The sequence below is a fragment of the Trichosurus vulpecula genome, chromosome 3 (genome assembly GCF_011100635.1).
Source record: "Trichosurus vulpecula isolate mTriVul1 chromosome 3, mTriVul1.pri, whole genome shotgun sequence".
NCBI classification, from domain to species: Eukaryota; Metazoa; Chordata; class Mammalia; order Diprotodontia; family Phalangeridae; genus Trichosurus; species Trichosurus vulpecula.
This window is the reverse complement of record NC_050575.1, coordinates 46,020,355-46,045,529: the sequence shown is the minus strand read 5'-3', so window position 1 is coordinate 46,045,529 and position 25,175 is coordinate 46,020,355. Positions and strand designations below refer to the sequence as shown.

The window sequence follows — 25,175 nt, the reverse complement described above, 5'->3', positions numbered from 1 at the left end:
TAATTCTAATAAATGGAGGCAGCATGATTTGGGTTGAAATTCTACCCGACACCTTATTTATCTCAGACAACTCCAACACATCAGCTCACATGGCTACCCTCCTATAACAGATCTTTCTTGATACGTCCAAGAATTGTGTATGTGCAATTGTACATATTGTCTCCCTTTATTGAATGCAAGCTCCTTCCGGGAAGGAATAGTTTCACTTTTGTCTGTGACTGTGAAGAGTCTAGCACACTACTTGGCACAGCGACAATTAGAGATGCTTCATATAATTATGTATATGCCCAGTAACATATCTGAGGTACAATGATGAAAACCTCTAGGTAAGGTGAGCATAGGCTTCTGTACCCTTGATTTTGGGATACCTGATTTCAAAGTGTTCAGAGAAAAGTTAGGTAGGCTCCTATGGAACTAAAATTCTATAGGGGGAAGCAAGCTCTCTTAGAATGAAATTCTGAAGGCAAAATGAGAAAAAATTTCCAGTAAGAGAAAAAAATACAGAATTATCTAAAGAAACTAAGGAGGCTATACAAAGAATTTCCCGATCAACTTAGACTGTAAAGAGTCATGCAGGCTAGCAAAAGTAAAGTACAAAAGTCATATATAGTCATAAAGAATTCTATTAGAATCAGTAAAGCTCAGAACGAGTTGAATATAGCTAAGAATGACATCGACAACAAAAATGATTTTGGGGCAGTATATTGGGAGAAAAGAGGCTCAAAGAACTGCTCAAAGTTGATGGGGAGATAAAAATTGACAACTTACAACTATGCAATTTTTACTTTTCTACTTTCTGTTCCGAAGAGAATTTCTAGATTGAAAAAAGAGACTAAAAATGGCTAAAAGTTGCCACTTAAGACAAACAAGTAGACACCAAGAATGCGCCTATAGCCCTGGATGAGCTGAGTTCAAGTAACCAGGCTCAGAAAAACTACATCCCAAGGAACTGAAAAAAATCATTGGATGTGATTGCAGAGCTATCGTCAAAGATTTCAGAAAGAACAGGAGAGGTACAGCAAGGCTGCAGATGGACAGATGTCTGATTTTTGGAAAAAGGAAAAAAGTCAGCAAACTATGACAGAGAACTTAACATCAATTCTTGGCAAAGTTCTGTGGTTAATAAACATCTAGATATGGCTTCATTAAAAACAAGTAACAGCAGACTCCTTGGTCTCATATTGACAGGGAACAAATGTGGCATAGTGAATAAAGTACTGTATTTAAGAGTCAAATTCCTTTTCTTGACATTTCCTAGTCATAATTATTTTAAGCAAGTCAGTTAACCTCTCTAAGACTCACTCAATTACCTAAAACCTATGTTTCTGACAAGCTGTAATATGCATCAAGGAATGCCCTTTCCATACTGATAAAATCACTGGTTCTTGATGTACTGATTAGATTGGTAGATCAAGAGATACAGTTTACACAGATTTTAGCAAAGCATTTGATAGTTTCCTATGCTATCTACACACCTCAGGATCGAGAGATATGGGCTAAACTATAAAAGTTAGTTGAATTTAAAACCAGTTGAACAGTCAGACCCAAACATTAGTGATTAAAGGTTTAATGTCAACGTGGAAGGAGGTCTCTAATTAAGACTGCTAGGGATCTGTGCTTGGCTCTGCCTTGACAGTTTTATCAAAGTCTTAAACAGTGTGCTTATCAAAAATAAAGATGATCCAAAATAGCTAACACAACAGGGGGACAGTTAGGTTCCCAAAAGAGATCTAAAAAAAAAAAAAAGAGAGAGAAGGTGGCTCTCCCTACCTCACCCAGGTTGGAAGTACAATGGCTCCTCATGGGTTTGATCTCACTAGTAGGGATCTAATCTGTTTCCAACTTTGTCCCTCCTTAGGAAACCTGGTGGCTCCCCAATCTGGGGGACTAATCACACCGATGCTAGAAGACATACATACACACACCACACACAAGGTATCCCAGAAGTTTCAGTGCTGTTTTAAGCTTTAATAAAGTTAAAGGCAAAAGAACTTCAGATGGATATAAAAGAAAAAGCAAACAAATTATGTCTGTTAATTTATTATATTTTGTTAAATGTTAAAGGTTTTATGTTAAAGTTTTATTTTTATTCTGTATACTTGGTTTTGCTCTTAAGTTACAACAAAAAAATTAAAGTCTAATGACCTAACCCACAAGTGTTTTAAGCCAAACTTTCAAACACATCTTAAGGAAATATTATATTTGACCAAGTTAGTTTCATTTCTGCACTCACCCAGCTCTACAGTCCCCAGTCAGGAAGAATAAGACGAGTTCCCTCATTAGTCAGGCAAGAAGCATTTATTTAGAGCTTGTGTGCCAGGTACTATACTAAGCAGTACTGATACAAGGTAAGGCAAAAATCAACATCTCTGATCTTAATGGGAGAGAATAATATGTAAATAACAATGTACATACAAGATAGGCAGAGTATAAAAATATAGTGTAAATGGAGGGTAATCTTAGAGGGAAGGCCTTCGCAGAGGGGATTTGAACTAAGACTTGAAGACTATTAGTTATAGATCCTCAATAAATATTTATTGGGGATGAATATTTCTTTACTCTCTTCCTTTAAACCTCTTGAATTAAATTTAATCAATTATCACTTATTGAATGTCAATTAAGTGCTAAGATGAAAGGAAGGTTACCACTGCAGAAAAAAAATAATACAATCTCCACTCAAAAGAAACTTATAAATTCACAAAAGAATTTAAAAATTTTCAATACCAATGGGTAAGTCCAAGTCAATATAAAAGTGTCAATACTACCTAAATTAATTTACTCATTCAGAGCCATCCTAAAATACTAGAGGATTACTTTGTAGATTGAAAAGAGTAATCTACCATAGAGAAACAAAGGAACATTGTAGCCTAGTTTTTGATAACCCAAAGACCTCAGTTACTGGGGAAAGAACTCACTATTCCACAAAAACTGCTAGGAAAACTGGAAAGGAGTTCAGCAGAAACTAAGTTTAAAGCAACATCTAACCCTTTTCCTATAAAGGGCTGATATAATGGGAAACTTCCTATCAGTTAAAGCTATTCAAAAGTGGAAAGGACTGTAGATGTTGGTTTATACTTAGTTAGATAAGCTCCAAATGGGCATATGACTTACAGCAGAGGTGCTGCGTGCATACTGACTTCGAAAACCACCACTACCTGTGTTGTATGGTATTTTTTTTTTGTTAAACATTTCCCAATTACATCTTAACACCCTCTGACACCTGTGACTTAGATGAATCATAAATGAATCAGAGGTGTGAGAAAGAAATTGACTTTCAAATCTAGGGAGGGTGAGCAAACAAAATCAAGTAAGAAATAAAGAGAACCACAGAAAGGGACAATTTTGATTATGTAAAATTGAAGTTTTACCCTAACATAGCTAAGATTAAAAAACTAAACAATTAACTGGGGAAAAAAATCTTAGCAGCACGTTATTTGTTAAAGGTCTCCTAACTGATTCAAATTTCTAACAATAAAAGCCAATACCAATCAATAAATAAAGGATACAAAATAGGCAACCTTCTAAGGAAAAAGTGTTAGCTATCAATAGTCACATAAAAAAAGGTTCCAAATCAAAAATAAGAGAAAAGTAAATTAAAGCAACTCAGAGGCACCACATCATATCCATGAGGTTGAGAAAGTTCGCTAAAAAAGGAAAATGACACCTTAGAGGGGCTTGCCAAACAAGCACATTAATGAACTGGTCCAGAGCTTTTGAAAGCAACTTGGAACTACGACAAAAAAGTCACAAACTTGTACATACTGTATTCTTTGACACAATAATACTCCCAAAGAAAGGAAAAGAACTCATATGTACTGAAAGGTTTACATCAATTCTTGTTGTAGTGGTAAAAAACTAGAAACTAAGGAGGTGCCCTTGGGGAACAGTTGAACAAATTATGGTATATTAATGTATTGAACACTACTGTGCAGTAAGAAATGATGAAAGATAATTTCAGAGAAATCTGAGATTTGTGTGAAAATTGGTGCACGATGAAGTTAAAATAACAATCCATACAGTAACAACACTGTAAAAACAAAGGACTTGGAAAGACTAAAGAACTCTGAATTGATGCAATGACCAACCATGATTTCAGAGGACAGACTATAAAGTAAGCTACTCATCTCTTGACACACAATGCAGAATGAGACATAGTTTTGAGAAATGGCCAGTGCAGGAATTTGTTTTGTTCACTGTGCATACTTATTACAAGGTTCTCCTTTATCAACTTCAAACCGGGGCAAGAATTGGAGGAGAGATAATAGATTTTTGTTAATTAAAAAAATTTAAATATCAATTTATCAAAATATAATCACTGTCCAAATTCATGGTAGTATTTGCCTATTCTCATTTAAAAGGTTTGTCATTAAGAAAATATCTCCTTTTCAAACATTCTTTTCTAATCCTATAATTTTTTTTTAAATGGACACACTTTTCACAAACTTCCAGTTCCATTCATCAAAGGGTTATATAACCTAGCTCTATTGCTTCCCCAAAGGATCCATGGATAGATTTCAGGGAGTCATTGGTTTCAGGAGAGAAAAAAAAAATTCACCTTTATTTCATCACTATTAGTTTCCTTTGTAATTCTATGTATTTTATTTTATGCATTTGACAACATTCTGAGGAGGGGTTCCATCACCCCCAAAGGTTAAGAACTCCATTAAGCAACTGTTAATGGCATAAATAAACACATGTACTACTTTAGCACCATTATATATAATTTACCACTCAAAATTATTTGGTTTACAGTTGGCAAGCAAGTGCCCTTTGCTGTGATTTTGACTTAAGAAAGAAAAAAATCAGTTTAGCTGCCCAATGAAACAGCTTACTTCAACTTATTAAATAACTTTTGCTGATTTAACTAAGTAAATAATTATTTAAGCACTACCTGTGCCTATCACCATAGGAGGTGATATACAATGCTTAGATAAGAAACAATAAAGGAATGTAACATTAAAATATCTTATAAAATAAGTGCATGTGAGAGGAACAAAAAGTGCTATATGTGGTAGAGGGCAAGGTCATCATAAATTGGATCAGGAAATTGTCAAAAGATCAGAAAACAGCTTCACTAAGGAGTATTTGAAGAGTTTGGCATCATTTTCCCATATTTTAACTGACTGGATACCTAGCCAATTAACTTCATTGTCCTTTGCAACACAAACAAAAAATTAAGATAAGGTCTTAAGATGGCAAAAAAACTGCATTTTTTTAAACCAATCAACAGTTATAAAACATAGGGGATACAGAGCAGGGCCTGGAGTCAGGAAGATTCATCTTCTGAGTTCAAATCTGACCTCACTAGCTATGTGATCCTGGGGAAGTCACTCAACCCTGTTTGCCTCAGTTCTCATCTGTAAAACAAGCTGAAGAAGGAAGTGGCGAATTTACTCCAGTATCTTTGCCAAGAAACCCCAAAATAGGGTCCTGAAGAGCTGGTTGTGACTGAACAATAATTAAAAAAAAAAATAAAAAAATAAAAAAAACCACAACTCCCTAAGTTGGTAAGTCTAGTAAGTCACTAATGGTTGGGATATGCGTTGGTGGGGAGTTCCCCAAAACAATAAATTCTTCTCATATTTGAATAGAGATTATAATTTACGCATTACTGTCATCTGACCAAGTTTAGAAATCTGATTTTTCTATCAGATTTTTTTTTGCATTTTTGTATCAATGTCTTATAACAAAAAACAATTGCCCTTCTCTCAATGTCTTCCTATATTATTAATATGCTATCCTTAATGTTATCTATGAAGAATTCACCAATTTTTCACAGTTCCTACATAATCTAAGATAAATATAAATAAATAAAGATTTGCAAAATGCAAATACTTTTGGAAAATAATCACCTGAAAACCAAGTACTGACTGTAAATCAGTGGAAACCTTGCTAGGCTATACTAATCATCATTGATAACTGTAAAGATCACATTTGCAAGGTACAGTTGAGACCTTACCCTTCAGCAACGGAAAATGGGGTAAGAGAAGTTTAGGGATCTCCGGGGACCACTTCTGAAATAATTACTCTGAGGAGTAGAATGTTCTCTTACTAGGGCAAAAGAAAGTTTTCATAGTGTCAGATGTTCTCAACTACAGTCATTTTTGTATATACATACTTTTTAAACTTACCAGATTATTAGAGGTATGGAGTTAAGGTCTGGAAACTGAAACTTGCTAAAAATGTTGTTTTGGAGTGATTAAGAGGCATAAGAGTGTGTAGGGGAATATACAAATTCACATAAAACCACCTTGGACGGTAGAAGGATGAATTTTCATGCACACTGGAGTGGAATGGTAAGCCTCAAGTAGTGAGGCAGTGATGCAGGAACAGGGAAAGACAACAAGATCGGCCCAGGTCTCACTCTCAGCCTCTTAGAAGAAATAGACTGCGGGGCGGGTTGAGAACTCGGCGTAGCCGGGAACCTCAACACAAGGCAGCCCAAGAAGGTAGAGATGGAGGAACGAAAAGCAAAAGGGCAGGTTAAAACTCCCGGGGACACAGGAAGAGGGGCGTCCCCTAAAGAAGGCGAATTGCAGAAGGGCGGGGCGAAGCAGGGAGGCCGGCAGAAGCAGAGCGTAAGGCTGGTCAAGAGCCAGAAGTGCAGGAGCAGACAAAAGAGGTGCCCTCCCGAGCCACCCCCCCAAAAAGAGGAGGGGACGCCAGAGGTAAACCAAGCAAAACTTACTCCGCGGTCCTCCTCAGAGAGGAAGTCAGGGCCGTCGTCCAGGCCTTCCTGCAGGGTTGGCGGCGCCGGGGGCACCCAGGAAGAATGTGAGGAAGGGGAAATACAAAGGAGAGAAGTTAGTGCGAAGCGGGAGCAGCCCCCCCATCTTTCCCCGTTTGCTGTCCCGCTGTCCCCACGGCCCCGGCCGCGCGCCCGGACGCTCCAAGGAGCCGAAAACACCCACCATCATGGCTGCTCCAAGCCAAGGGCCCGCGCATGCGCGCAGGAAGCGGAGGGCGGGGGAAGTCGGCAGGAGGCAGGCGGGGCGGAAGAGACATCCGGTCCTAGACATAGGAGTTCCAGCTGCTGGCCGCCTGGGCTGTGGAGCTGCTTGTCTCCTGAGGGGGAAAAGAATGTAGAGACTATGGAAACACCCTGACAACTTCATCTCTAACTCGTCTCATCTCTACCCCTCCAGGAGGCGGGTGTTCTCAGTTTGTCTGGGGCTCTTCTTCACAACCACTGTCCGTACGTATAGGAATCGGAGGGAAATTGAAATCTTCCCATCAGTTTTCAATTGAAATCTTCACGGGTTCTGACCTCCTTTTACAAATGATCTAATTTTCCCCAATGGGAAGAAAACAACGTCTGCAAACTGTAAGCCAGTGAGATGGGCAGGGATTCCTGGGGAAACTGTAGAAAGGCTCCATCTTTAAGGATATGCTTAGTGAACATTTTCAAACAAAATCCATGATCACCAATAGCCAGGCATCCCTTCATTAAAAACAAGTCATTCCACACTAACTTTTATTTTATTTTAAAATTTTCACTTTTTGGGGTTTCTGACATGTAGATCTGGGAAATGCTATAGAGTTTATCTAGATCTTAATACACCGTAGAATCAAAACTACTCTATCTCTAGTGCCCTAATTAGGGGAGTATGCTTTAAAAAAATTTCAAATAATCAAAACTGAATGGGAATAGGGCATGTTCGCCTTCTTGAATTGATCAGAGTCATTATGTGACAGACTGGGTCTCAATTAGAGGAGTTCAAATAAAAGGTAGAAGCTATCTCAGAATTAGAAATAAGAAATTCTGATCTCTAGATTGGAGAGACTGGAGCAAGCTTGAAGCAAAAAGTAGACTGATCTGTAATAGGAAGGGCTTATAATGGGGAAAGGCTTTATTTACAGGCATGGGGAGAGGAGGATGCATGCTGAAAGTGATCTGGTGGTGGGACTTGGACTCCAAAAAACTTTAAGGTTGTGTCTCAAGGTCCCTCCCTCCCGGAAATTTTCCCTTGTTGTAGGCCTTTCTTTGTAATTCCCTTATCAGAACAGAGACAGGAATACTGACCCAAGGACTCCCTCTTTGGCACCAGATTCACCAAGATTTAATGCCTCTGATAACTGCCTCAATATCTGGTATACTCCCTCCCAAAAACACATGGACCCTTAAATTACCTAATTAGTATCCTGGAATTCCTTTCCATGTCCCTTTTCTATATAAGTTCTAGATTTACCCCTGTTAGAGCTCAAGTTCCCCAAAGGGATTTTGCTGGAGTTACAATAAACTGTCTCTTGACTGAAAGATGGCTTGAGTGTGTGAATTCCTCCCAGGCAACTCTGCCTTGGCATAATCAGGGTCCCAGCACCCTTAACCTCTGCCCAAAACCTCTTCAAAAGAAGTTCCAAGAAAAGGTCAGCTTTTCCCCCAACTCCCTGTCCCAATGTCTTATCTATAGACACTATAGATTTATTTTTATTATTATTAACCACACGTTTTATTAACCACATGCTTCTAGTAAATGGGAGTTTGCCTCCACAAAGAGGCTATTGCATTAAACCACGTTTCTAGTAAATGGGATTTTGCCTCCACAAAAAGACCAAAGCTTAACTAGTGATAGATTTAAATAAATGCAAGGTTATATAGAAAACCCAACCTCTTTCAAGGAATTAGGGATTATTCCTAATTGAGGGCTCAGTGATTGAACTGAACTTTTCATCAAGAATATATTCCCCAAGCCAAAGAGAAGGAAATCAAATGGACCTTAGGGACTATTATATTGCCTCCCCCCGCTCCCCAGCTTAAAATGACCTAGTTATTGTAACAGGATGTTAACTTTTAATAAACTATCATATTCCTCTTATGGAAAAGATAGAGAAATGTAGATTTGCAATTCATTGAATGGCATGACTTAAAGTGTAGCTGTTAATGGTTCAAGTCAACTTGGCTGGAGGTCTCCATTGGAGTGCTCTATGAAGATGTTTCTATTAGAACCTACATAGGTGAAATTTAACATAGATGAAATTCTTATCAGATTTACAATGGCACAAAGCAAAGAGAGATGACCATCATTCTGGATGACAAGGTCCAAAAAGATAATAAAAGATTAGAAAATTGGCCTGCATCTAATAAGATAAAACTCAATTGTTTTATTGTTGATCAGTTATATCTGACTCCTCATGACTCCCTTTGGGATTTTCTTGGCAAAGATACTATAATGGTTTGCCCTTTCCTTCTCCAGCTCATTTACAGATAAGGAAACTGACACAAACAGAGTTAAGTTTTCCCAGGGTCACACAACTAGTGTCTGAGTCTGGATTTGAACTCAGGTCTTGCTGACTCCAGGCACAGTGCTCTATCCACTGCCCTAACTAGCTGCTGAAATTCAATACAAATAAACGTCAAATCTTACCTTTGTATAGCCTTGGCAGGATAGTCATTCCCCCGCCCCTTTTAATTGCTACAAGCTCATTTCCTTAATAATTCCTTAATTATGTTCTAAGGCAGCCAAGGGGTATATTCTATATACAAGTCACAAGATGAATAAAGTTTCAGCTTGGTCTATGAAAACATCTTAATAGGTCCTGTGAGTCTCTGCAACTCCAGTTTTTCTGAAGGGCTGAATTTAGAAGCCTCCTTATTATGGAATTGTGTGTAGGCTCCTTATACTCTCCCCTCTATCACCTCAAGATTAGTACCTAAGGATCAGATTTGGAAACCTCCTTCAGAATCTATCGTTATATCTGTAGGTAGGCACTTCCCATACTGCGTTGTTTCACCAAATGATTTAAGAAAGGCAACAAGTTTTCAAGCTTCTTTAACCATTAGCTGGGGTAGTTCATACTTGTAATCCAGTTACTGAGGAGTGGGAGGAGGGGAGACAGGGCCAGGGATGAGACTGGCAGATATTTTACGCTTGGAAATACAAGTGGGCTATCATGATTAGGTTTCTTCATTAAGTTCAAGATTAATATGCTGAATCTCCAGCATAGCAGTTGCCTAAGGAGGGTCAAACTCATCTAGTTGCAAAAGGAACAGGTAAAATCTCGCATGTAAATCGATAGAGGAATCAGGCCCATGAGCAGCCTCCATACTTCCAGCCTGCACTGGAAAAGAAAGAAAAACAAAGAACCTATTTCATTATTGAAAACTTGGGGCAGCTAGGTGGCACAGTGGATAGAGCACCAGACCTGAATTCAAATTCAGCATCAGACACTTTCTAGCTGTGTGACCCTAGGCAAGTCACTTAACTCTGTTTGCCTCAAGGAAAAAGAAAACAAAACTCAGGTATCTGGCCTCTCAGTTGACTGTGCCAGGGCTTTTGCAACAACGAACTTGTCTTTCTCCTGGAATAGTACCTCAGGAACTAGGCCTGGTCAGAAGTCAAGTATGACATTCCATTTCCAGATTATCATTTTGAAATGAAGCAAAGAACTTGGCTCTGAATTCAATTCAATTTAAAGGCCTATAAACTGGAAGGGATAATAAAGACCATCATGTTTGATCCCTTAATTTTACAGTTGAAGAAACAGACTGAAGGAGGTGAAGTGATTTGTTCAAAGTAACACTTAAGTGGTAGAGATGTGATTTAAATCCAGGTGCTTTGACTCCAGAGCCAATACTCTGACCAATTAATTGTAATCAATAGATCAAAATTTATTAAGCACTTATTATGTGCCAGGGACTGGTGATACAAAAAAAGGCAATCTAATAGGGGAACCAACATGCAAATGAATATATACAAAGCAAACTATATGGAGGATAAATAGGAAATAATTAACAGAGGGAAAGCACTAATATTAAGAGGGTTTGGGGAAGGCTTCTTGAAAAAGGTAGGAATTTAGTTGTGACTTAAAGGAAGCCAGGGGAGAGAGTGTCCCAGGCATGGGGGACAGCCAGAGAGAATGCCCAGAGGCAAGAGATGGAGTGTCTTATTCACGGAACTGCCAGGAAGCCAGGGTTCCTGGATCAAAAAGAACATATTAGGGAGGAAGGTGTAAGAAGAGTGGACAGATAGAAGGGGGCTAGGTTATGAAGAACTTTGAATGACAGAGCATGTTGTATTTGCTCCTGGAGGTAATAGGTTACAGTGGAGTTTATTGAATGTGAGGGGGTGACATGACCAGACCTGTGCTTTAGGAAAATCACTAGTATCTGACTGGAGGATGGATTGGAGTTGGGAGAGACTTGAGGCAGGCAGATCTACCAGCAGACTATTACAATAGTCTAGGTATAAGGGATTGACTTCCAGGGCTAATGTACTGGCAGTATCAAAGGAGAGAAGGGGACATAATTTGAAAGATGAACTCATCAGGCGTTGGCAATAGATTGAATATAGGGGCTGAAAGGTAGTAATGAGTTAAGGATGACACCTAGGTTATGAGCCTGAGGGACTGGGAGGATGGTGTTGCCCTTTGTGGTAATAGGTAAAGTAGGAATGGGCAGAGTTTTAAGGGAAAAAAGTAATCAGTTCCATTTTGAATGTGTTAAATTTAAGGTGTCTACTAAACATCCTATTTGAGATGTATGAAAGGCAGTTGGAGATGTGAGACTGACAGGAGAGAGTTTGGGCAGAATAGTGTGCTGGGAATCAAGATGGGCTCTTAGCACTTATTCAACTAAGTGCTCTTGAAGAGTTTGGCCTTTGTTTCCTTGATTAAATTAGGAGTCTTTGATGGCCTCCTTGCCTCAAGGGAAAGCCTAGTTTACATGAGTTTGAGTGACATGTTTGTGACGTCAGAGGCTTTTAGATCACGTGGGTTTAAGTCTCATTTTTATGACGATTTTAGGTCACGTGGGTAAGTCTCATGTGTGACTCACCTTTGACCCTGAACAAGATATATAAAACCAGGAGTTGGCTTTCTTTTTTCGGAGCTCTGAGCTGCAGCAATAGTGATGTGTGACTCTGAGCCAGCCGTTTTCGAGCTCCCAGCTGAACTCAGATGTTGGTAACTATGAATTATATTTGGTCTGTTTATAAATGTATGTTTGTAATTTGTTTGTATTTGCTCTGAAGTTCAGGGTACTGGTTTTTTCCCCTGAACTAAGTGAATGATATTTGTATGCTGGATTAAAGTAAGATTGTTAACCCCTTAACATTGCTTTCCTTGGTAAAGCAGATCAAAAGAACCTGGGCTTGCAACATTCTGTGAGCTAGTTGTGGTTGGTTTTACACCCCCACAGCAGCCACTAGCTGGATTGTTGAAACAGATAGGTAGATTAAAGAATTATCAACATAGATCTGGCAATTAAATCCATAGGAGCTGATGAAATCACCAAATGAAGGGAGGGAGAAGAGAAAAAGGTCCAGCACCAACCCTGAAGGGTATCTTCTGTTAAGGGGTGTGAATTCAAAGATGATCCAACAAAAAGAAGACTGAGAAGGAATGGTCAGACAGGTAGGAGGAGAACCAGGAGAGAGTGATATCCCAAAAACCTAGAGAAGACTGTATCAAAGAGGAAAGGGTGAGCCATAATGTCAAAAGGTGCAGAGGTAAAGGAGAATGATTGAGAAAAAAACAACAACATTGGATTTGGCAACTAAGACATCATTATTGGCTTTAGAAAGAGGAATTTTGAAGCTGGATTGTAAGGAATTAATACCTAAACAGTGTCAAGCACTGTGGTAAGCATTGCATGTTCTAGTCTGGCTCAGGCCAGTGCCATATTCAATATCACAATAAAATATGCAGGTTCATTCAGTATTGGAACAAAAGGAGACATGATTATCCTTCAAAAGTTAACAAAAGGAGATTTTTGTAGCCACAGAAAGAGAAGGATATTCAACTGGTGCTACACTAAGGATACTCCAAACTGAATCAGCTGAGTGAAGTTCCTTTGTCTGAATTAACCCTCATTTTCCAAAAGCAGAACAGCAGATGGGGCTACTTGGGCTTCTCTGGTGAGCCTTGATGAAATATAAATTGACCCATTGAATGGTTTATCTTATTCTAAATGGTTTCTTGTAGTCACAATAGAAATTCATTTATCAATCAGGAAAAATAGAAAAGGTCCTTCAACAAAAAAATAAGAGTTATGGGGGTGTTCAGGAGGACCTTTCTGGTGTGAGGAGTTGGCAAGCCGTTTTCCAGGTTGCTCATACACCTTTGGTGTCCACCTGTCACATAACTCTCACATGTTCCAAGAAGCTGTAGCATATGCAGTGGCCACACCCCAGTAAAACCATATCAGCAGAAGGGCTAAACCAGGTTGAGGGTCTACCTCCAGCATATGAAGACTTCCCCTAACATGGGCATATTGTCCACGAAGGCAGCCAAAGCAGGCATTGTGGAATGCTTAGAGCTTGGTCAGACATCGAATACACCAAAGTCATCAACTGCATCCTGGGCCATCACCACTGTAAAAATGGAATGAAAACCGAGTTTACTTGATTTGCTTGAGCTCCCTTATTAACCAGGAGAGGCTGAATCAAACCTGGGAATCAAAATTAGCCAATCAGGAGGCAGAATGAGTGTTGCTTAAGTTTGACACACCAGTGGTCCTTTGTGGTGTCCACTGGGTGAACTAAGAACACCTCTGCTGTGCCAGCAACCACAGGGCTGGCTCAAACTGATTCGTACCGACCCCAGATGGACAGAACTTTCACAAATGTCTTTGTTCTGGGCATTCTGAATTCTTCCTATTCTCCTTCCTCACTTTGTTGTAAGACCATATAAACCACCTCCTAAACCCCTAATCTTTAGAGCAGCAGACAAGGTTCTACTGTTCTCTGCATGCACATGTGCTGCATTCACCCAGTAAATGCTTCTGGTTTTGCACTTAAACTGTGACTTCATCCCCTTTGTTAAGGAGGAAACTGTGCCTCAAATCATCAAATTGACAATTAATCAGTGTCAGAAGTGGATTGTGGGTTTGGGATCATTACCCACTATCACCACTGAGACTGAGCTTGGCCAGCAAAAACGCTTTGTGTTCCATCCTCTGTGGATGATTGTGTGGTGAGTCTTCTGCCCCAACTCCAATTCTGGACTCTCATCTCTTTCTGTTGAGTGAAGACTTGGTAAAGGCCTCAGAAGGTGATTCACTAGGAGGAACCTATGGGTAAGAGCTCCTGTTCCTGACTACAAGCCATCTGTTGTAGTTCTTCGGCTTTAGAAACTTTCTGTTGTACTTCTATAGCCTTAGAGCTGCCTATCTCACACCATAGATAATAATAACTCTGAGAAAAAGGTTAATAATTGTTCTCCTGTCTGGACAGTAGCCTACTGCATGTTTTGGCAATCCAGTCCTACACGTATGTAATTAATTGGCAGAAATTGACGCAAGATGACCCACGTCACCATTGGCCAACTTGGAGTTCTTCAGATGGGGATAAAATAAATTGCCTTAACAAATGTCTTGTTGAAGCCAGCAAAAAAATTAAAAACCCTGAATGGAATGTTTTTAATAAATGGCTACTCAAAACCACCATGCAAGAAGCCTTTCAGAACTTGGATTCTCTTAAGAAAAACTTGTGTTTGTGTCTTTGTAAAATGTATGAAAATCTTGTTTTGCATTATGTTTGTGTTGTTTGTAGATTCTGTTATCTTTAAAGATTTAAAATGCAGCCAGCCAGAAAAACTTCTAAGGGTTGTAGACTAAGACTTTAAAACACTGGGAAAGATTAATAAACTTTCATGCTTATTGCAATTGTCTTGTAATCAGGACTAATTCCCACTTTAGGCTTTCCACAGGAGATTAGGTTATAAGAAAAAACTCCTAAGAACATCTTGGTAGATTTCAAAGGTTTGGAGATTAACTATTAAGGAGCTTGAAGATTTATTATTTTTAAGATTGCAGGGGGGAACTCCTGGGATTTTGAGTAATTCTAGAAACTCACTCTGTTCTGAAATATCTTAGTGAATTTGTTTAAAAAAATTAGATTCTATAAAAGTTAAAATACCCTGAAGATGGATAGTCTCATTGTTCAAAGCAATGAAGGAAAGAAGCTAGTTTGAAAGTAATCCCAGAGTGAAGAGGAAAAATATAGGTATATAGCTCCTTACAACCAAAATGATTAGACAAATAGGAAGAAGATGTAATGAAAAAGTTCTCTAATTAGATGGAATACTACATTTTGAGAAAAGCAAAAGGATTAGACTGTTGTCTCTAAGAATTATATACATATGTATATGATTGGTTTCCAAATTTATCATGGAAAGGTAGGCTTTAAGTATGTTTTAAGTATGGATTAAGTAATAAATTGGATTAAGGATTTTGCAAATAAATTGTGTTGATAATGGTAAAGAAAGTGAAATTAGTTTCCCATTTTTAAAGCATCTTTCTGAGCATATTAAAGGGCAGAGGAATTCATTTTACAGTTGGATCCTCATGAATTTTTAAAGATTCTTGTATCAGGTACAGGGTTGAGATAAGGACAGAAACAGCCAATGGTATTTAAACTGAAATTCTCTGAAGTTTCAGACTTGAAGTACTCAATTTAAATGATTGTACTTTTAAGTCAGAATATCTAAGAACCTCTAGATTTGGAACTAAGGAAACAGAGCCCCTTCAGAGCTGTCCTGAGGATAAAGCCTGTTGTCCAAGAAAATATATCTAGGGACCAGCTGTCATGAGACATTTCGGACTCAAAACATGCTAGTTAAATGAGCATTGAGAATGGGATACTAGGATACAAGAAGATTTGATGTTAGTTAATATTGGTGATAATTACTCTATTGTCTTTTGTTTCATGATGTTTTTGTTTAAGTTTTCTTGGTTACCTTGGTGACATGTAAATCTCCCTTTTCAAAACTAGCCCATTGTGAGCCCTCTAAGTAGTTTGATCTGTACCTGATTTAATGTAATTACGCAATTATGGGAATTTGGAGAAAACCTTATTGCACTGTTTGAAATTAACCCTGAATGCTGGGAAACTAGACCATTTCTATGTGCTGTTTAGAGATCCTCAACCAAGGACCTATGTTATGCTGACCAGAAACTCAGATCCAAGGATTGATGCAAGGAGTTTTCTCACAATTGCTCATCTTTGCTAAAGGAAGGGGCCAACAATCGCACCTTATAGCTACCTCTTGTTAACCTTTCCTTGACCATGAAAAGAGAAAAGATTGTTTAAACCAAAGATCTCCTGTGACTCCCCTAGTTCAGAGACCTTCTCCCTCTGATCCTGTTAACCTCTCTCACCTAAGATCAGGTTCCCAAATGAAGGTGTTAGGGGAAAAAATGCTGGAAAAATGTAGGGAAACTTGAATTACCTTCTGGTCACAGAAACTCATTAGCTATGTAATATTAAGCAAGTTATCTTATCTCTGCTTGTCCCAGTTTCCTAATCTATAAAGAGAAAAATAGTAATGGTACCCACCTCCCAAGGTTGTTGTGAGGACCAAAATAATATAATGATTTTAAAGTGCTTAACACAGTGACTAATATATGCTAAGTACTACATAATTATTACCTTTAAAATTGAATATAATGGAACACCATTCCTGATAACTCTCAAGTGAGTTTAAAATGTCAAAGGTAATAAGATTAGTGATTTTTATGTAAGATAATTTGGAAATGCCATTAATTGAATTGATGTCATCTGAAGTTTTGTTTCATGTTTTAAATACATGATATTGTTTATGTTATTGTTGCATTTATAAATTCTCTTACATTGTGAAATTTGAGGAACTGTTATAATAGAAATGCTGTTCGACAAAGCAACTTTTTAATATGGATACTATTATACAGGAATTGAGCTTTTCAAAAGATGTGTTAAAAATAGATATTTGAAAGCTTAAAATTTAATAAGGTATATTTTCTTATACAACAGATAAAAATGATGATAATGATGATGATGATAAATGTATTGTAATAGTAAATTTTCATTTGAAAATTTTTTGTCTATTATGAAAGTGTGTAGCGTAATTTGTAAGTCAACTATCAGGTATTTGCTGTGTGTCTGAAGCCTCAAAATATGGTTAATTTTAATTTATAAGTAAACAATAAATGAGATTTTAACTGTTAGGGAAACATCAGGAAAGATATTCAAACCCTACATTGTGGTTAGTGAAATTTTGCTATATGGGATAAAAATTTTGGGGACTGTAATTTACTGTTGTTTTGAGCTTTGATTAAAAGGATAGTTGTCTGAATTATCATGAAACCAATAGTAGAAAATCCATGTGCTGCAGTCTGGGAATTGCTAAAGGTAGATGTCTGAGCCTGGGAAAAGTTTTGGGGGCAACCTTGGCATGGCCTAAGGTAGGATCCTTTGACTTTATTTCCCCATTGTATATTTCCTTTTTGAAAAGGAAATTTCCCCACCTGGTTAATCTTGAGCCTTGTCTTGGTAGGCCCTCACAAAGCCTTGCCCACTGGGCCAACTTGACCTTATCCCTCTTGCTGGGACTTCAAGTTTCTTTCTGCTATGGGTGAGTCCTGCACCCATTGAAGCAACCCCTCCATGGGTTTGCCTGACAGCTTCACTTAACTGACTGCTGGATTTGTGTATATGGAAACCACTTCTTTTCTCTTGCTCAGCAGGTACTCCATGTCAGGTGGGAGATCCCTATCCTGGAGCAAAATAATGCCTGTTAGACTGCTCTAAGTATGGTGCTCCCAGGGTTTGGGATTTATTCCCTTGATGTGAGATCTCAGAGTACTTCAGCATCACCTCCCAGCCCCTCCACAAGATTCAAGGAGAAATACATTCTCTCTTTGCCATGGTTCTTTAGAACTGGCAGGTCCTTGATGACCTCACCACCATGCAGGGGGGTGCTTTTGCCTATATTGGTGAGGAATGTTGCTTCTATGTCAACTGATCTGATGCCATTCGTAATGATATCTGTCTATTGCAGGAGAAGGTCAACCTCTGATTCCTTGGGGCAGTACAACTTTAGTTGGCTCCAAGGAGGAAAATGCTCTCTCCTCTGCTCTGTTCTCTTTGTCCCTCTTGCTGTCCTCATCGTTATAATATCAATCTATGTTATAATCAAATGCTCCTTTGCACTTCCTTCACACTGTTCTACCTCAATAGTTAAGTCTTTGAGTGGTCTTCAGACTACCTTGACCAAAAGGAAGGAATGTAGAAATGGAATGAATCACCTTAATTTTCTTGAGCTCCCTTATTATCCAGGAGAGACTGAAATAACTTGGGAATTAAAATCAGACAATCAGGAGGTGGAATGAGTATTGCTCAACTTTGCCATACCAGTGATCCTTTGCAGTGTCCACTGGGTGAACTAAGAACACCTCTGCTGTGCCAGTAACCAAAGGGCTGGCCCAAACTGGTTCGTATCAGCCCCAAATAGAGCTTGTACAAACATTCTGGGTACTCTACATTCTTCCTATTCTGCTGCCTCCCTTTGTTGTAAAATCATATAAACCATTTCCTAAACCCCCAAGCTTTAGAGCAGCAGACTAGGTTCTACTGTTCTCTGCATGTGGCTGTGCTATAGTCACCTACTAAATATTTCTGACTTTGCACTTGAACTGTGCCTTCATTCCCTTTGCTCAGGCAGATACTATGGTGCAGTTAATCAGATTGCCAATTAATCACCAGTACTCTTGATTTTTGTCCTGTCACTGGACATCAATGACTGTGGAAGACAGAGTGAGGCTGATGACTTTACACAACTCTGCCTCATTTAAATACAATTCCTGTGTAAGTCAAGACATCACTCATGATGTCATTTGTCCTCCTCAAAAATGAAGGACAAACAGCAACAGATATCCCACACCATCCTTCCTTGTACCACCAGTCTTTTCTATGGCATGGATATTCATTATTATTTCATTTGGAATGTAATCATTGAGTTCTTTTCAAATACTTAATTCCAGCCTAAAAGTGATTAACCTGTTCATGAATGTGTGCTTCGGTAAAAGCAGATAGATTTGCAATGATTCTATTGGCTTAAGGATGAGGAACACCCATGTTAAATCTCCTTGTTTTCCAAGTAAGGACCACAGTCCATTAAAGTCCATTGAATTCAGTCACAAGCTATATGTCCTCCACTATGAGTATTATAGCAAAAATCTGTTTGTCAAGGAATATTCCAAGGATTTGAAGTCATTGCTTGATTCCAGTAGACAACAGTAGACCATCAGACTTCTTGAAAGATTTCCAACATTAATCTTAAAGACTGTGTAGGGTAAGACTCACCTGTGCAATGATGAGAATTCTGTATCTTGCTTCACTCTCATGCTAGGTCAGGGTTCTATAGAAAATAGAAATATATAGTTATATATATATATAGAAATATAGAAACCATTCCACAGAGAGGAAGAGAATCTGCTGTGATTCGAGGCATTTATTTGACTTCTTATAGCCCTCCTATTATCATTAATGTGTCAAGTCCATCAAGTTCTGTTAGTGTGTTTTTGCCCACCCCCCACCCCTGCCCAAAAAAAACAAACAAACAAAAACAAATAAACAAACCAAAAAAGAGAGTTTCTCTCCTTTCAGTAAATGTTTGACACAAAGGAGATCATTTCTGCCTATTACTCCTCTCTAAATATTTCTGTTTCTAAGTAGAGAGAAAACTCTTAATTGGACCAAAAGCACCCACAACTAGAAGAGTCTAAACTCTATTGTAATGTATTGAGTTATAGAAAGGAAATCAGCTTGGTGAAATACAATTTTACATGTTGAATGTCTAATCATATTCCAAATGGTTTCTCTCTGTATCTGCAGTATGGTTCTGTCATCTCAGTCATGTCTGACTCTTCTTGATCCCATTTGAGGTTTTCTTGGCAAAGATATCGGAGTGATTCACTATTTCCTTCTCTAGCTCATTTTACAGATGAGGAACTGAGGCAAACAGGGTTAAGTGACTTGCCCAAGGTCACACAGCTAGTAAGTGTCTGAGGCTGGATTTAAATTCATGAAGACGAATTTTCCTGACTTCAGGCTTAGCACCCTATCCAGTGTGCCACCTACCTGCCCCACGTGTCCACAACAGATATTCATTTATCAATCAGGAAAATTGAAAAAGTCCTCCAACAAAACAAGAAGTTTCCTTTACCATCCTTCCTTGTACCAATAGTCTCTATGGTATAGATGCTCCTTATTCCAATTGGAATGAAACCGTTGAGTTCCATGTCAATTACTTTACATCAGCATGAATGTGCTTGTCCTTTTCAAGAATGTTTTCTTCAACAAAACCAGATAGATTTGTGATTGGTTCCATCAGGTACTAGATCATGAACACCCATTTTCCACAAATGTACAAAATTTCTTACTGCTCTACACTGGTTTTGTGGAATAAAAATACCTAGGGGAACCTCTAAAAAACAAACAAAAAAGTGTCCACAGTCATTTGGATTGGGTTGAGTCACAAGCAATCTGTGCTGAACCAAAAAGATTTTAGCAAAAGTTCCTTTGTCAAGGAACATTCCAAGGCACTGAAGCCATTGCCTACATCCAGTATTCGACATAGGAATCTTTTTGAAAAGCTTTCCAACATTAATCTTAAAGGCTACGTTGTAACATACTTGGTAAGACCCATTTGCACCAATGTTGTATTAGACTCAACGTAAATGAGTGGGAGTTCTATATCTTCCTTCCCTCTAAAGCTAGTCCAGGGATCTATAGGCATATAAGGTTTCTCAGGAAATGGAAACTATTCCACAAAGAGGCAAAGAACTACTGTGATTCAGGAATTTTATTTGACTGCAGCAATGTAATTTATATATAATACATATGCTTCAATTCCATCAAGGTTACACTAAGGTCTTTTTGCTAAAGAAAGTGTTCTTAAACAAAGGAAATCTTTCCTACCTATATTATTGGAGAAAGTGCTTAATTGGGTGAAGATTACTCACAGAGGTTACAGTTTAGTCTTCTTGTAGTGTATCCTATTTGAAGAAAGAAAATGAGTCTTGATGAAATATAAGCATACTCATTATGTAAGTAAGACATTAACATAAGTAAGACACACCTGCACCAATATTGCACTGGGCTCAACGAACAGGAGCTCTGTATTGTCCTTCCCTCTTAATCTAAGCCATGGCTCTATATGTATATAGCATTTCACAGTAAATGGAAACCATTCTATAGAGATGCAGAGAACTTTGGTGTTTCAGGGCCTCTATTTGATTTCCAGTGTCCCCACTATTATCATCAATGCCCATTAAGGTCTATTAGGATTACTTTTTCTAAGTAGGTGGTCTTCTCTTTCAGTAAATGTTCTACACAAAGAAAGTCCATGTGGCTATTAATATACATAGAGAGAAAACTCCTAATGGACAAAAAATACTCACAACTGGAAGAGTTTAGGTTTATTTACTTGCATTGAATTCATAAAATTATAATGAGTCTTGATGAAATAAAAAAGCACTCGCTGAAAGGTCTGTCTTATTCTAAATCATTTCTCTCTGTATCCACAATAAGTATTCAAACTGAACAGAAGCAACTTAAAAGGGCAGTGACAATGAAAATGATATTTCTCACTAGAAGTTGTTCCTTTCCCTTTGATAATTTCACTCAGTCTTCCTGTGGAATTCTAAATACACTCAGGAAGTTTGAACTTATTTGCCAATTTCTGAAAATATGTTATTGAGACTTCCTAGAATAGATGATTAAATGAATTTTCAATTACTTAAATTGCCATAAAGTCTACTCAGAGAATAATCTCCATCAAGTAAAGACATTCTTCTATATTTGGTTTGAGAGGGTCTTAAGGTATTTCAAGACAAAAAACAGCTTAAATAAGGATAAAATGTCATCCAACTTGAAATGAAACATGATAACCAACTAGATCTTTAGATAGACAGCTCACCAACTTTTATGCATATCTTATTTTTTATTGTTTCGCCAGTTTGTCCAGAATTCTCAAAGTAAAAGAGAGATATAACTAGTAAGAAGGGGATGGGGGGCAACTGTAGTGTCATATCTAGTGCAACATGGACAGGATGCTCCCATGTATCCTAAATGAGAATATGAATACTTGTGTCAGTCTCATTGGTTAAGGAAGGCCAAAGCCTCAAAACATTCAGGTCTTAGCAGAAATGGAGGATTCTTTTGACCCTTCAATGAAATGGCCCAAGTTGCAATCTTTACAAAGGTCAATAGAACTGAAATGCACCAAATGGGACTTGCCTGAGAAATGTCAAAACTCTTTTTGGAGCATGAACAGAGATCTCAAAATCCATGGTTCTTTGAGTTGCATATATGATGCTGCAAAAATTATTACTGTATAGTGCAATTCTTCATTGGCTGTATGTTTGAACAATGTTGAGTTAAGAGACAGAAAAATTAAGAAAGCAGTACTGTGCAGAAAAAGGGAATGAGGAATTTGCTGAAATAACATCTAAACTAAGCAATTCTCACCATAAGCTATAAACAGTGGGGGAGTGATAAAGATAGAGACACAACACCAGAAACAAAAAAAAAGGTAACTTCAAACCAACATTTGACCTCTTGCTGAATTTACCTTAAAGGGCACCCTGATATGAGATGGAATTGAATTTTCCCATATGGAATTGTTTCTCTCCCATGTTTCTCTTTCACTAAGTCTTCCAGTGGAGCTCCAAAAACCACTTTACAAAGTAGAATTCTTTTCAAGTATGTGTGAAGGTAGAAGTAAACCATTTATTCAAACACCAGAGGATTAGATCCTATAACCAATATGCCCAATCCATCCCAGCAGCAAAGAATTCAATACACAATATCACAGCATGGAGCCTTGCCATTCCAAAACCATCCACCCCCTGCTGGGGTCTTGCCACCAACAAGCAAAACTTACAGCACAACCATCACAGGTTAGCTCTCTTTCCCTCAGCTCTAACTATAATAACTGCTCTCTCACCATTTCCTGTGACACAATTTCCTTTTCCTCTCAGCAAGCTCCTCCCACCACATGTGACTTAGGCTTCCTGTGATGTAATCAGATCACTGACCTATTAATGGATGGGAGAGATCTTCAAATCTAAATTGCTAATACAGTGCCCAATCAACATTTTCCTACATGGAGTTGTTCCTCTCGCACGGAACAGTAGGCTTCTTGTGGCACTCCAAAGGCACTCTGTACCTTGAAATTCTTTGCAAGGTCCTGATGTCATATTTCTTTTATTTCCTAGGCCAGATGATAAAATGAATTTTCATTTGCTTTTATGGCAACAAATTCAAGATGCACATCATGAAATCTCAAACATGTAGGTACATTCCTCCAGCAAAACATGTAGTTTTTGTTGGACCCATTTCAAGGCTGAAAAGAGCCTCAATGATGAGTCATGCAATCTGAAATGAAAGATGATAAACACTTGAATCTTTTGTCAAGGAGCTCACTACCTTTTCTGTGAATCTCCTCTCTTTTGTTTCACCAATTTGTCCAGGACTCTCAAAATAAAAGAGAGCTCGAACTATCAAGAAGCTTATTGGAGACCACTGTAGAATCACTTAAAATTCAATGTTAAAAAGGCTGCTTTCATGTGTCCTAAATTAGACAATGGGAACTTGCATGAAGATTGTTGGTCAAAGGAGGCCAGTCAGTCTTGAAACAATCAGATATCATCAGAAGTGGAACATTTTCCTGACTCTTTAAAGAATTGTTTTAAGTAAATACCCTTAATGTACACATGGAGATAGACCTGAAATGCATCAGAAGGAACACTCTTATTTTTTATTTTTATTTATTTATTTTTAAAATGTATTTATTTAACATATTTAGTTTTCAGCATTGATTTTCACAAGAGTTTGAATTACAAATTTTCTCCCCATTTCTACCCTCCCCCCCCCACTCCAAGATGACGTATATTCTGGTTGCCCTGTTCACCATTCAGCCCTCCCTTCTGTCACCCCACTCCCCTCCCATCCCCTTTTCCCTTCCTTTCTTGCAGGGCAAGATAAATTTCTACACCCCATTGCCTGTGTATCTTATTTTCTAGTTGCATGCAAAACTTTTTTTTTTGTTTTTGAACATCTGTTTTTAAAACTTTGAGTTCCAAATTCTCTCCCCTCTTCCCTTCTCACCCACCCTCCCTCAGAAGTCAAGCAATTCAACATAGGCCACATGTGTATCATTATGTATGTATTCTGTATGTATGTATGCTCATGTTGTGAAAGACTAACTATATTTTACTCCTTCCCAACTCAACCCCCTTTATTGAATTTTCTCCCTTGACCCTGTCCCCTTTCCAAAGTGTTTGTTTTTGATTGCCACCACCCCCATCTGCCCTTCCCTCCATCATCCCCCCCCTTTTTTTATCTTCTTCCCTCTTCTTTCCTGTGGGATAAGATACCCAATTGAGTATGTATGGTATTCCCTCCTCAGGCCAAATTTGATGAGAGCAAGATTCACTCATTCCCCCCTCACCTGCCCTCTCCCCTCCTCCCACAGAACTGCTTCCTCTTGCCACCTTTATGTGAGATAATCCACCCCATTCTATCTCTCCCTATCTCCCTCTCTCAATATATTCCTCTCTCATCCCTTAATTTGATTTTATTTCTTTTAGATATCTTCCCTTCATCTTCAACTCACCCTATGTCCGCTCTCTCTCTCTTTCTCTCTCTCTCTCTCTCTCTCTCTCTCTCTCTCTCTCTCTCTCTCTCTCTCTCCCTCTCTCTCTCTCCACATACATATATACATACATGCACATTCACTTATATATATATATATATACATAAACATATACATATGCATATTCCTTTCAGCTACTATGATATTGAGGTCTCATGAATCATACACATCATCTTTCTATGTAGGAATGTAAACAAAACAGTTCAACTTTAGTAAGTCCCTTATGATTTCTCTTTCTTGTTTAACTTTTCATGCTTCTCTTGATTCTTGTGTTTGAAAGTCAAATTTTCTATTCAGCTCTGGTCTTTTCACTGAGAAAGCTTGAAAGTCCTCTGTCTTATTGAAAATCCATATTTTGCCTTGGAACATGATACTCAGTTTTGCTGGGTAGGTGATTCTAGGTTTTAATCCTAGCTCCATTGACCTCCGGAATATCACATTCCAAGCCCTTCGATCTCTTAATGTAGAAGCTGCCAGATCTTGGGTATTCTGATTGTGTTTCCACAATACTCAAATTATTTCTTTCTGGCTGCTTGCAGGATTTTCTCCTTGATCTGGGAGCTCTGGAATTTGGCGACAATATTCCTAGGAGATTTCTTTTGGGGATCTATTTGAGGAGGTGATCAGTGGATTCTTTCAATTTCTATTTTGCCGTGTGGCTCTAGAATATCAGGGCTGTTCTCCTTGATAATTTCTTGAAAGATGATTTCTAGGCTCTTTTTTTGATGATGGCTTTCAGGTAGTCCAATAATTTTCAAATT

At 38.3% G+C, this 25,175-nt stretch overlaps 1 protein-coding gene across 1 annotated transcript in view; it reads right to left on the bottom strand.

Moving 5' to 3' along the window:
- SNX6 (sorting nexin 6) overlaps positions 1-6,938 on the bottom strand; it is a 108,099-nt gene extending 101,161 nt beyond the window's left edge. Inside the window, exons 1-2 of the mRNA XM_036750319.1 lie at positions 6,912-6,938; positions 6,689-6,736 (exon numbers count right to left, since the gene is read on the bottom strand). Coding sequence (XP_036606214.1) covers positions 6,689-6,736; positions 6,912-6,917 — 54 coding nt within the window. The 5' untranslated portion in view covers positions 6,918-6,938. The remainder of the gene's footprint in view (positions 1-6,688; positions 6,737-6,911) is intronic.
- Positions 6,939-25,175: the final 18,237 nt, after the last annotated feature.